The sequence below is a fragment of the Colossoma macropomum genome, unplaced genomic scaffold, assembly GCF_904425465.1.
Source record: "Colossoma macropomum unplaced genomic scaffold, Colossoma_macropomum, whole genome shotgun sequence".
Taxonomy (NCBI): Eukaryota; Metazoa; Chordata; class Actinopteri; order Characiformes; family Serrasalmidae; genus Colossoma; species Colossoma macropomum.
The window spans coordinates 32,709,263-32,722,216 of NW_023494785.1; the positions used below are offsets into that span (position 1 = coordinate 32,709,263).

General features: G+C 38.9%; 2 protein-coding genes across 3 annotated transcripts in view; one reads left to right on the forward strand and one right to left on the reverse strand.

The window, feature by feature from the left end:
- wdr90 (WD repeat domain 90) overlaps positions 1-769 on the reverse strand; it is a 41,222-nt gene extending 40,453 nt beyond the window's left edge. Inside the window, exon 1 of the mRNA XM_036591150.1 lies at positions 493-769. Within this exon, the coding sequence (XP_036447043.1) occupies positions 493-505 (13 nt within the window). The 5' untranslated portion in view covers positions 506-769. The remainder of the gene's footprint in view (positions 1-492) is intronic.
- Positions 770-1,145: 376 nt separating this feature from the next.
- Positions 1,146-12,954, forward strand: cluap1 (clusterin associated protein 1). Of its 2 annotated transcripts, none has more exons than XM_036591177.1 (12): positions 1,146-1,408; positions 2,856-2,941; positions 3,194-3,305; positions 4,639-4,723; positions 4,906-5,088; positions 6,496-6,675; positions 7,134-7,267; positions 7,362-7,503; positions 7,956-8,028; positions 8,372-8,482; positions 11,015-11,067; positions 12,623-12,954. In XM_036591177.1, the coding sequence occupies exons 2-12, from the start codon at positions 2,920-2,922 to the stop codon at positions 12,803-12,805; spliced, it is 1,278 nt and encodes a 425-aa protein (XP_036447070.1). In that variant the 5' UTR covers positions 1,146-1,408; positions 2,856-2,919; the 3' UTR covers positions 12,806-12,954. The 2 variants fall into 2 exon arrangements, with proteins under 2 accessions (XP_036447070.1, XP_036447062.1); XM_036591169.1 differs by having other exon boundaries at positions 1,147-1,434.

The following is a 12,954-nucleotide window of genomic DNA, read 5'->3' on the forward strand; positions in this document are numbered from 1 at the left end:
CTATGGCTTGCTCAGCATTATCAGAGGACAGTGGGGAAACCAAAAATCATCTTCATGTAAAAGTTCAATGAAACAATGATTCCTTGTGATACTTCTGGTCTAGTGAGAGGTGTCACCAACAGCAAAGCTGTCCAGGTGCTGAACCAAAAGAACAGAATGACATTAAACTTGAGAAATTAATTAAGGACTAAATGCAAAGGACTAAACTGCAACTGAATAAAAGGCAGATTTCTTTGTTAATTAATCAGAAAATCAGAAAACTATCAATCAAAATTGTACTTAATCACATAGAGCTGAGTCAGTGTTTCAGTTGCTATCCACCTATGATAGTAACTGACATTGTAACCAAGGTAAGTAACATCAATAAGTTGCAACCTGTAATTCAACTAGGTAGTAACGTTAATAGAGGGAAACAGAGCAAGACCGATACAATGCAACATATCTGGAGTATTAAATATGTCTGCTATTTTTATATTTGTGTGCTAATCTTACCTCTGGAAGACATCGTTAACGTGCAATTGGTTGAGCAGACGGTTGGGACGTTTTATCCTGGTGATACCAACAAGCTAACAAATGCTAGCTTAAAGTTTCATAGTACCTGTAGGTTAAATAAATTGCCACTTTCCGCTTTTTGTTCGTTTGGTCCGTTAATGCTCAGCGTCACACTGTAAATAAAACGACTTCAAGTATTAAACAGCTTCATTTCATTCACAAAAATCTGTTGTGGTTAAAGTGCTTCTTGCGCTCCGCCTGACATTTTGTTGACAAAATCCAGTCGCCTCCCGCTGCAGCAGCCGCCGCTTTCAAACGGCATGACGCAGCGTCCCCAGCGTCATTCTGGGAAATGTAGTTGAAAGTATCTACTCAGCATTCCCTGCAGTAGAAACACTTAGCTTGGACGTTCATTGGCAACTTGGTGTAGCTAGGCAGCTTATCTCGATTACTGCAACTTTTCCTCCGTTAGAATCAAAATATCACAGAGCTTGCACACAGATACATCAGTGTTGCTGGAGTTTTTAAACACCTCAGTGTCACTGCTGTACTGAGAATAGTCCATCAATCCAAAATAGTCAGCCAAAAGCGTCCTGTTGGGCAGCGTCCTGTGACCATGTTGTTTTAATGTTATGGTCGATCGCTGTACTTTGTAATAATGCTTGCATGGAGTGGAGATGCCCTTGTAGGTCTTAGCCACTGCCCTTTAAATGTCTTTACAGTTTACACGGACCATACACACATTGCTCATCTAGTCTGCACTTTTCCGAATGATTAACCCAAGCTGCAGCTTTGAGCTCTTCTTGCTTGAAAAAAGCAGTGTGTCGCGTTTCGTTTTACTTTTAGTTCGTTTGTCCTCCTCGGCGTGCCGTAGCTGCTTCTTGCTGCCATAGTGACGGTCGCGGACAGACGCTTCGTAAGTTCTTATTGCAGAAATAACGGGTAAATATACTCGTACAGCATTATTGACCGTATTAACGGATTAAAAGAAGATTATAAAACTAATACGCCGTTTCATTATCGACATTATTTTGGTTGTAATGAGAGAAAGGTAGACATTTTATCTCATGCTAATAACGTTTAGCTACATTACGTGCCCATCGTCAACCTGGCAGATCTTAACGTTATTTTATTTACAGACATCGACAAATTTAATGTTCCGTTATCTTAAATTCGGTCTCTGTAGTGTCTCCCTGTTCCACCTAGCTATGGTCCCTTCAGAAAGAGCTGCTTGGGACGGACATGGGAGTTCCAGTGGTCATCCGGAGATAAAAGCTGCACACTGCAGTTTACATTCCCAGCTAGCGTTACATGTTAGCAGCGATGGATCTTTTAATTCCCTACATTAAATTTACCACAATAATAGTGAGAATAATAAAAAATACTACACGGTCCTGTCTGACTAAATCTGGTCTTGAATTTAGAGACGTTCTTCCATTTCACTTTGGGACTCCGAGTCCCGAGTAGTTTCTAAACACGGTGAAACATAGATGTCGTAGTATTACTGAAACATGGAAATGTGTTAAAGAGTTTTATTGCACAGCAGCAACCTCATTCTGTGGCGTATAGTAACCTAACCTCTCAGAAATCAGTCAGTGAAGTATCATATACAAAAGCTAATATACTGAAAATGTATTAGAATGCATTCTGTTTGTAATTCTGTATATTATGGAATATACTGACAGCTCATTAGAATACAGTTCTGTGCAGTAATACAAATAAACATAAATAGGGTAAAAAGTAACAAGAATTTCTTGTTTTCAAAAAGTAGTTGGGATTCTGTGAGCTGGTTTACTAGAAAACTGGATTTTTTTGTCCGTGCCCTGTTCATCACGTGTTTAAATTCACCAGTAGCAGACTGTATAAGTACTTAGTTTTAAAGCATTGTTTAGCCAAACCAGGTATTAAATGATGACTACAAGTTATATCAGGCTGCCTCAAGGAGATGTTTGGGAATTAATACTTATTGCAATAATGATTGAATAAATAAACGTGCAGTTACATAGCTTTTTAAGTATGATGTAGAGTGACTGAGACTTTTGCACATTACTTTATATTTCATGTTTATAGAGGACAACAGTAGTAGCGCCATTATTTTGCATAAAATACCTACAATATACTGTGATTTTCTACAAAAATATCACTTTTTCCCCTTTTTTGTCTGAACATATTTTACCTAAGGAGAAAGGGGACAATATCTCGTGAATTACAACAGCAAACACAAAAGAAGCAGGCTGTAAAAAAAAAAGTAATTTTATATGCAACAAAATGTGTAACTAACTAGCTGGGCAGGCCCAAGTCTAAGACTAGACATCGATATTTGGCTGAAATTGTTACTAAATTTGCTGTTGTCGATTCCACAGGAGACCAAGGAAGGTCTACGCTTACTCGGACAAAGATATATTTGGAAAAGGAGGAAAGGCAATCATGTCTTTCAGAGATCTGAGAAGTAAGCACGTGCAAAAGTGATTTATGTATATTTATTTTGTTATTGTATGAGGTGTTTGCAAATGCATCCACGATGAACATCATTATGTAGATGAAATACTGAAGGCCAGTGTCTGGTTTTAAGACTGTTTCATGTAATCAGAGATACAGCACAAGCTCAGTTCTTGAGGTGACACACTCTCGTCAGAATCTCTTCTCAGATTCTTTTTCTGCATTGTATTGAATAATTGCCTACTCGTCTGTTTTCTTGTAGATTTTACAGAAATGATGCGAGCACTGGGATACCCTCGACTCATCTCCATGGAGAACTTCAGAGCTCCAAACTTTCCTTTAGTGGCAGAGATTCTCATCTGGCTCGTCAAGAGGTTAAACATTACACTTTGTGTATGTGTGTATGAGAGAGTGAATGTGTCAAAGTGATGCAAAGTAGCAGCACTTGTGAATGCGAGAATGCTGATATGAATGAAACGGAAAGTTTAAGATGCACCTTTACAAATGAAGGACTGTGTATTTCTGAGGGAATGAGTGTGCGTTTGTGAGTGTGGCCAGGGTTTGTTAAACCAGTATGTAAAGACCAGTCAAGGGCACTCCTGATTGAATGCATGTGGTTCTCAGAGATGTCGATCTAAAAGCTCATTCTTAAATGCGTGAAAATGTAAAACATAAATAGCATGTACTGTTAAAATGCCTCCTTACCAGTAGTTTCAGGAGTCAGCAACTGCTCAGGGTATCGTCGCTGTCCAAAAACATGTATCTCAATTTTTTTTGTCTGCTGTCTTTTACATTATGTTAAGATTTAATAATAAATGGACCAATAGAAATGTTCCAGAATCACTTAGGGGAAAAAAAAACTCTTACAGAAAAAAACATACGAGACTGTCACTGGAGCAGTACCCCTTGTCACTGGGGTGACACCCACAAGGCTACATCTCAGTACCTTTAGTCAGGGAACATAATTGTACCAAAATCCATTGAAATTGTATTTTCTAAGTTGTATTGACTCCACACATCCCGTCTCATCTCCAGGCTTTTTATTTTATTGTTCAGAAATGCAGTTAAGAGACTGGGGGGATACTCCGGAGAATTGCAAGTTTTTTGGTCACTGGACAATTCTATATATTTTTTCATCATTTTCATGTCTTCATTGATATTCTAAAATGTGGAAATCGATACAAAATAAAGGGCATCGTACAGTAAGTAGTTGCAGTCATATTCAAAAGTTTGGGTGCCCCTGGTCAAGTGACGTTTTGTTGATAGTGAAAATAAGTTAACACATCCTCCACAGAGAACACACTTCTGTGCATTTTAATACACAATTACTGTTTATTTGCTGATTTTAACATACTGGGAAAAATAACACAAAATGTAGCCGGGGGTGTGCAAACTTTTGCATAGGACTGTATGCTGTTTCTGAACGTCTATACAACATCCTACTTGAGGGCAAAATCTTAATTTCATATGAACAAAAATTTACTAATTTTGATCAGGAAAAAAATCTCTCCACTTACTTCGCCTTTTCTACAAACGAAGTCGAATACATTTTGAAAAATACTTAGAGAGGACCCCTTATGGCTCAGAGGCCCTGAGTGTTTGCCAATCCGCTTATAGGAAGAAAGGGCCCTGTTGTCATGCAGCGTCTTTCAGCAGTTAGAATGTGTTATATTGACAAGTGATGATGACTTCTTCATTCTTCCACAGGTACGAACCACAGATGGACATCCCCAGTGATGTGGACACAGAGTCCGACAGAGTGTTCTTTATCAAAGCTGTTGCCCAATTCATGGTAATATTCAATTTACATATTTTTCACCCATCATTTTTGCAGATTTCACCATGTCAATGTGATTCAACACCTATGTTTGTTTGTGATGATCAATGTTTGGTTGATAAACTCAATTTTACATGAAGCTCAATCAAATGCCAGACTGCATTATAAGGGTGGCTGTACTGTTTGTGTTACACTAGGCAACAAAGGCACATATTAAACTGAACCTCAAGCGCTTATATCAGGCGGACGGTTATGCAGTGAAAGAGATGCTGAAGATCACCAGTGTCCTCTATAATGCCATGAAGACCAAAGAGAGCTCCGCCGGTGACCTCAACCTTGATGAAAACAGCAGCAAGTTCAAATTCGACCTGGGATCAAAGGTGAGAGAGCAGAGGCCAAAGGAAGCTGGTTGATGAGACTTCATGCTAATTTTCAAATAATCAATTATCAGAAATAGCTTTTGTAATGTTACAGAAACTACAGGCCTGATGCACAAACAAAGCAAAAGATGGCAACAGTGAAATTAAAGGGTCATTCCAGCCTAAAAGCAGCATTTAATATATTATTTGTCATGTTATGCAATGTTCTGTAGTGCAGCTTCACATCCCTCAGGCTCATTGATTTGACAGGATTCACAATGTTGTATACTTTTAGAGTTTTTGCCCATCAATGCTGTACAGTATGCATTACACAAATCTAGCGAAGAAACACTGAGAGCTAGGTTAATAAATACACAGTGGCAAACCATGACTCTTAGAGCTAGGCCTTCAAAACTCTGTTAAAACAAGAGGGAAAAGGGATTGTAGTAGTTAGCACTAAGCTAATACTGATTCACATGAACATCTGTTGGTTGTTCTAGATTAAAGACACTTGAATCTTCTAAAAGGCACTCCATTTGAACTTATTTGAAGCTTGTGACAGACATATTAGCGTATATTTTACCTTGCAGCAGTTTTACAGGGGCCTGATACAGAGCTGGTGCCACTGTTTTGCATTTCTAAATTTCCACTGATTAAGCTGTCGCTCGTATTCACAGTCAGTGGTGTATCTAGGACTTACAGAAATGCCTACAATGGTGTTTTTTTCTAATTAAAAATTTTCTGCCTGTTGGAAATTAAAACGTAATAAGTTGATTCCTCATTCACTTCGTAATTATGCTGACGGTTATTGTAGCTCTTTAGGCCTTCTCTTCAGTTCACCAATCAGAGTGCTCACTTAGCTATATCTACTTAGATACCACAGAGTAACACAATTCCTGACTGGAATACAAGACAGGCCCTAAGGGCCTTATACAGATGTTAAATGTTAAATACAGATGTGATCAAATCAGACAGCCCACCCTGAAGTATCAGTCCCAAATCAGTTGTAGTTTTTAAAAGCTCCTCCCACCTTCAAGATACATCATCAGGAAGATGAAGGAACCTCAATATAGAAGCTATTGCGGTACCACTGTAGGAGGCGTTTTAGCATGTTTACAACAGATGGAGTGGCTGGAGCACCACTTTAAATGACCGCAAATACTGACAACACACACTTTTATGCAGGAGTCACACTCACACGCACTCAAATACAACAGTCCTAGGACTTTATTCATGATTATGACCATGTACTAAGGGCACCATTTTAATGAACTGAATACAGGTTTGTTCTTCTGCAGCATGATTAGCCTCCCTGTGGAACAGCAATTACTATGTTATTTTAATGTTTACTTTCTAACACAGTTTATTTATGCTTTTCGAGTGTCTTGCTTTTTCTTAAATCTGATGTGTGTTTGTGTGTGTGTGTAGATAGCAGATCTAAAGGCTGCACGTCAGCTTGGCTCTGAGATCACGGCGAAGGGGGCCTTTCTGTATGATCTTCTGGGCCATGAAGAGGACCTGAGAGAGAGCAGAACAGCTGCCATTGCACGACCACTAGAGATAGTGGAGACGGAGAGAGCTCTCAGAGCAGCTATCAAAGACGCGATGGTAACACATCCATACGCACATAAACTCTAATGTAGTGGAATAAACTGATAATGATAATTATCAAAAGTAAACATTTTTTGATTTGGTGCTAATTGAGTATAAAACTTAGATTGCAGCAAAAAAGTCCTCTGCAAGAATATTGTATATTTTTTAGCCTTATCGCCCAGCACTACTATAATGCCATAAAGATCTAGGTCTCCAGTTCTGGCTCTGGAAGGCTACCAACTGCATCTGGTAACTAAATACTGAGCTCAGTGAAAGGAAGAAGCATCAAACTGTGCTGGACACACTTTTTGGAATGATTACACTACTTGTCCATTAATTGGTTTTGGTCACTCACTTTCAAAGGAATGTGTGCTTGTGGTTGAAACTGTACACCACTAAGCTGAAATATGAAACCTGGGCTGGGATTTGGGGTTCGAGTAAGCAGCCAACTGACTGTGTGCATATATATGTAGGAGAATGTCCAGAAGACTAAGGAGCAGTTAAACAATGTATCATCTGATGAGGCGAGCCTAGAGGCCAAAATTGAGAAGAAAAAACAAGAGCTGGAGAGAAATCAAAAACGCTTACAAACACTGCAGAGCGTCCGGTAAGTCACACGCGCACATGAAGGCACAACCCCACACCCAGACATGTCACTGTGATGTTACTGTCTCTCACTGATGTTTTCATGCTACATGCAGTCCGGCATTCATGGAAGAGTATGAGAAGATCGAGGAGGAGCTGCAGAAGCAATATGGAACATACGTGCAGAAGTTCCGCAACCTCTGCTTCCTGGAGCAGCAGCTGGAGGACTACCACAGAGTGGAGCAAGAGCGCTTTGAGGTACAACCAGCAAACCGGTTCTTGTTAAAAAGCTGCACCATGTATATTTTTTATGACAACTGAAAGAAGTAGCATTACTGAGTAAAAAAAACAATGTGAATGTATTTTGGACTATGTCACATTTTTACATTTTGAAGTCACACACACAGAAAAAAGTAAGTTCAGCTCGATATTTAGGTTCCAAATGCAAAATCAACGTTCTACTGAAGCAGAAATAATGACAATAGTTAATCGTTCATTGACTTCCTCAGAATGACTTGTTCACCAAGTTTTGACTCAGTTCTCTTTGAATACTCTTTCAACAAATGCAGTCACTAGATTCTTCTGCTTTGGGAAGAGGTCTGAAGCACCAATGACGTTATAAAATGTTCAAATCCCAAATCGTACATAGTGTAGCTTTAAACAGCCTTTTTTATAACAAACATTAAACAAATTGTTTTTGTGCTGTCTAGGAAACTGAAAATTCCATAAGAATGATGCAGAATAAGCTACGAGAGGAAGACAGGAGACTCATGAGGAGTGGAGGTACGTACACATGCACATTGCATGTAAAATTGTATAGGAACTATTAGCTTTACAAAATGTTTAAATAAGTGGGAATGATGCCAAAGCCTACACATTTATTTATGCCTTTGGGACAAAATTTTTCTTATGTGCTTTAAGCTATAGTTTGGAAAACTGTCAACGTATTTAGGCAACAAATATTTTTTACTTAATTGAAAAGTAACAGTGAAAATCTAATGTTAATTTTTTTAAGAAGGCAGTGTGTGTCACTAAAGTTTCACTGGGTAGTGGGTAATACATAATTACCTGTTCACACAAACACACACACTGATGTGAGCCACAGTTTTCTTGTTTTCTCCTATAGTGCAAGAGGATGATTCTGATATGGATATCCCAGAAGATGAAGGCTCAGACAGTGATATAGAGGAAGGAAGACCACCCAAACCATTCCCTGCACGCCATACCCAGATAACAGGTACCCAAGCATCACACAGAGATATGATTACCTGGTACCAGGGTTATAACAGTTTTGAAATTTTCATTAGTTTTTATTTGTATTTAGTTCGTCATTTTGGTTTTTGATTTCAGTTTTGTTTCTGTTAGTCTTAAGGGGGCATGAATAGCTCTATTTCTGTTTTTAATTTCAGAAAAGTAATAATTTTAGTTTAGTTTTTATTTAGTTTTAGTTTAGGTTTTTAAGTATTACGATAAACACTGTGATTGTAGGCCTTTGATGAGGGTAGAATAAATTAACACAGCAGTAGACGGAGCTTGGCTCAGCTCAAGCTTTCCTTAAAGGCAGCCAAACATGGAGAAGGTCCACTTCTAAACTCTCGTTCACACACTGAAAAACCGAAAACTAAAGTTTTTTTCAGTAATTCTATTTCATTTTAGTTTTGCAGTGGACATTTATAGTTTGATTTAGTTTTCATGTTTTTGAAAATTGTCATATTTATTTTTATTTCACAAGCACCCTTTTTCACTGCTAGTTTTTGTTTTAGTAATAATTTTAGATAACTATAATAAAACTGCCTTGTGCCACTTCGTCTTTGGATGCAACCCAGTTGTATAGTACACCCATACTTCTCTTTGGATGCATCCCAGTTGTATATACAGCCCAACTGTATACACTAATGCTATAGAGCAGGGTAAGGGTGGGCGATACGACAGTATTTTATTGTTATCGTTGTTAATAATTTTGATATTATGATTAACAATATGCAATTATCCCTATCATCAGGAGATCGTGAGTTCGATCCCTGGTGATGCTACAGCCATCCGTAGCCGGGAGTCTAAGAGAGCACAATTGGCCTCGCTCTCTCTGGGTGGGTAGGATGGCCCCTCTCTCTCCCCCCATCACTTAACGCGATGCTAGTCAGTGCAGGCGTCTGTTAGCTGACGTAACAGATCTGGCGGTTGGCACTTTCCTCCGAGCGCGTTCAGCTGTCCAATGACGTTGCATGAGCGGCAGTTCGAAAAGATGCGGTGGCTGGTTTCACAGGTCTCGGAGGAAGCCTGTGTTAGCCTTCACCCTCCTAGCGTTGATAGCATCATGTGATTGGGGGTGCCCTAACTAGCGGGTGGAATTGGAGACGACTAAATAGGGAGATAATTGGGGAAAAATCCACAATTAAAAAAACCCCAATACGCAATTACCTTTATGTCACTAGTACTTAACAAAACACTCTTTACAAAGAATCTTTGTATTCATAGATTTTGATGGCTGTTTTTAAATGTGGCTCTACTGCTGCACAGTGTTTGTGTCAAAATATTGTGATACATATATCAAGTATTGTAAAAATGTCTTGAAGTATTGTTATATGATATTTTTTGCATATCGCCCACTCTTATTTAGGGGTGTCCAGTCTTGTCCTTATTCCAAACAACCAGAAGCACCCCTACTTGTTTAGTCATTTTTTTCCTCCTGCTTTGTTGGAGTGAAAACCTCGAGCCACAGCAGCCTTTTGCAGATAAGATTGGACACCCCTTCTATGTGGGGTATACTGTGTATCTTAACAGTTTAATAGTTTAGCATGTTAGTATGCACAATATTAATGTACTGGGCTGTTCTGTACTATTGGGAAGTAATGAACAGGGTTGGCTCCAAATTTTTTTTTTGATACTGATGCTAATACTGATATCTACACAATACCAATTCAAGTGATGGACTGACTTGAAAACTGGCTGCTGATGCTCAAACAGTTTGAATGCGCCTGGGCTGACTGGCACAGGGAAGCAAGGCTTGCAAGCAGAATGTTTAATTGCTATTGCTCATTTTCATTACCATTAAAGTTATTTATGAAGTTTAATATTTTTAAAACTTTTTGGTAATTTTTCTCTTTTGGCCAAAAACTGGAAAACACTTTTTTGGCCATTTTCATTGGCCAAATTTCTCTTCTTTTTGTTGTACCTTTTTTTTTAATCTACACATCAAAATTGGTTGTGGCTTAAAACAGACATTAGAGTGAGGTGCTGGAAGCGAGTATATTTACTCACTGTACTGATTGGAGGCTAATCAAGAAGACTTGACCTAAATAACATGCATATGGAATGTAATTTAGACAGCCAATCAGCAGTGTAGAATTAGGAGCATGCTTTTCGGCTCACTGATGCTGATAAGACTGGCTATAGAATAGAATTAGGTAGTGGATTTTGATACTTGGTAGTGCTGAACAATTTCAGGCAGTATCATAAAAGTACTGTAGGCTACTTTGTAATGATCATCTCATTTACACAAAAGAAATGTTTTGTGTTTATTTTTTGAGCCGCCATAAGGGCTCTCAGCTCAGCATCAGCCATGGTTTCAGCTTTCCTCTTTCTCCATTGCAATGCATTCAAAAATGGACCTTTTCTAAGTATGCATTGTAAATGTTCTCAGTATACTTAACTTTGGCACTTGAGAATATACATAATAATAATAATAATAATAATATAGTCGAAAAATGCAGTTACAGGACCCAGCTATGCTCTGTTGCACATACACACAATTGTTTGTTTCCTCTCATAGGTCGAGCTGGTGGGCGACTCATTGGCAACATGCAGGGAGGAGACAGTGATGAGGTGAGTGAGGACAATCACACACAAAGTAAGTCATGTGTTAAGCTGTGATGATGGTCTGTTTTTTTCCTAATGTCTCAGGCTCTCGAAATTTCACACAATACAGATTGAAATACAGATCCTGCCTGTCGGTTCTGTCATCACACATGCTTATCTTTCTCTCTGAAATCAACTCTTTCTCTTTTCCGCTCACTTTCTTCTATCCTCCACACTGGTTCTTTCACTCTCACTTGCTCATGTAGCACAGAGTAAAGGATACACTCCGTCCCCCCGGCGCTGGCCGGAGGCGGAAGAAAGGAAAGGTGTGTTTGTGTGTGTCTGTGTGGGTGTGTAGAAGTGCAGTTGTAGCATCAGTAGAATTATCACAGAGGACTAGAACACTAACAGTATTTGTCATTTGTGAAAATAAACCATTAGCTGAGACAGAGGTGGGTAGAGGAGCATGAAAATACACTCAGATGAAGTGTTGTTATATTAAATACTGATGTAGGTCGAGGTCAAGTACATCCAGCCAGTGGTGTACTTGGAGGTAGGCCTGGTTAGTCTTACAGTGCCAGATGTGATCTCGTAACGAGAATACATATCTGGTGACGGCTTGTTAAACTTCTTTCACTGCATTGCACCCGAAATTTGCTGCAAACAAGATTACCCCCTCTGAACTCCATCCTCTAATTCTTCTAGTCTGGGATCTTTAACACCCAGAATACAATAATAGTTAAAGCTTAACAAGCTAGCTTGCAAATCTCTATCTTTAGCTAACAGAACTGTTTTTGTCTCCATACATATGACAAGGAAGCTTTATGTCTCAGAGCAGGATAATGCAGTGTTCATATGTTCGCATTAAAAAAAAAATAGACCTGCTTTATTACAGAGTTGGTTTAAAACTAAAGACGTCATGTGACCAGCCCCCTGGGCTGAAACACTCCTTATAACTTCAGCGTGAATGGGCTGATATGTAAATGGCTTGCTTTCTGTGACATCATAGGAACAGTACATTCAAAATGGACTGTTGTTTGCAGCTTAAATTTCATAATTGACTGTATGGACTGGGGAGTGTCCAGTATGTATATATACACACACATCACACTCTTTTATTTAAAAAAAAAAAACTGAGGATAATATGGTTTTCCAAAAAAATGGGCCCTTCAAGAATGTAGTTTGCATGATGCTATATGGTGGGGTATAACCCTCCATTACTTATTAACTACATTAAGCTTGCAGCTCTGGTGGAAAACTAGAGATGCATTATTTGGACATGTCTTGGCTGATTGACTATACTGGGGGTAAGTGGGAAGCTTTTTAACACAACTGTTGCATGGAAATGAGTAAATGTAAGTAGTCACTACCCACCTCTGAGCAGGGAGATACTTTTATAAATATATGTATTTTTGTATGTTGTGTATAGAGTGTCAGTTTATTATTATTAGAATCTTTTCCAGTTTCCGTTTCTCTTTCCTGTTGTAGACAACACCTGAAATAGCTGCACGATTGTTTGTGTGTACATATCATATCTGCGTTTGTGTGCATTACAAGTTGTGTCATGTGTTGCTGCCTGCAGTCGGAGGACAGCGAGATCGATGTTGATGACGACGATGACGATGATGATGAAGAAGAGGAAGACGAGGCGAACGAGGACCTTGATGAAGATAATGACAGTCTGGAAGGCTCTGCCTCCAACCCCAGCCGCCCGGGCCGATCACTGCACCCTCAGATACTGGAGGAAAGTGACAACGACTTCTAAAACGCAACAGGGGAACTTGCACATTCGCATAAAATATGTATTGAACTTCTGTAACATTCCTGTACTGTTTTTTGTGTATACAGCCTTTATGCCTTTAAGTGAATGTAAATATATATTAGAATGATCAATAAATGTAATAAAATCTGCAA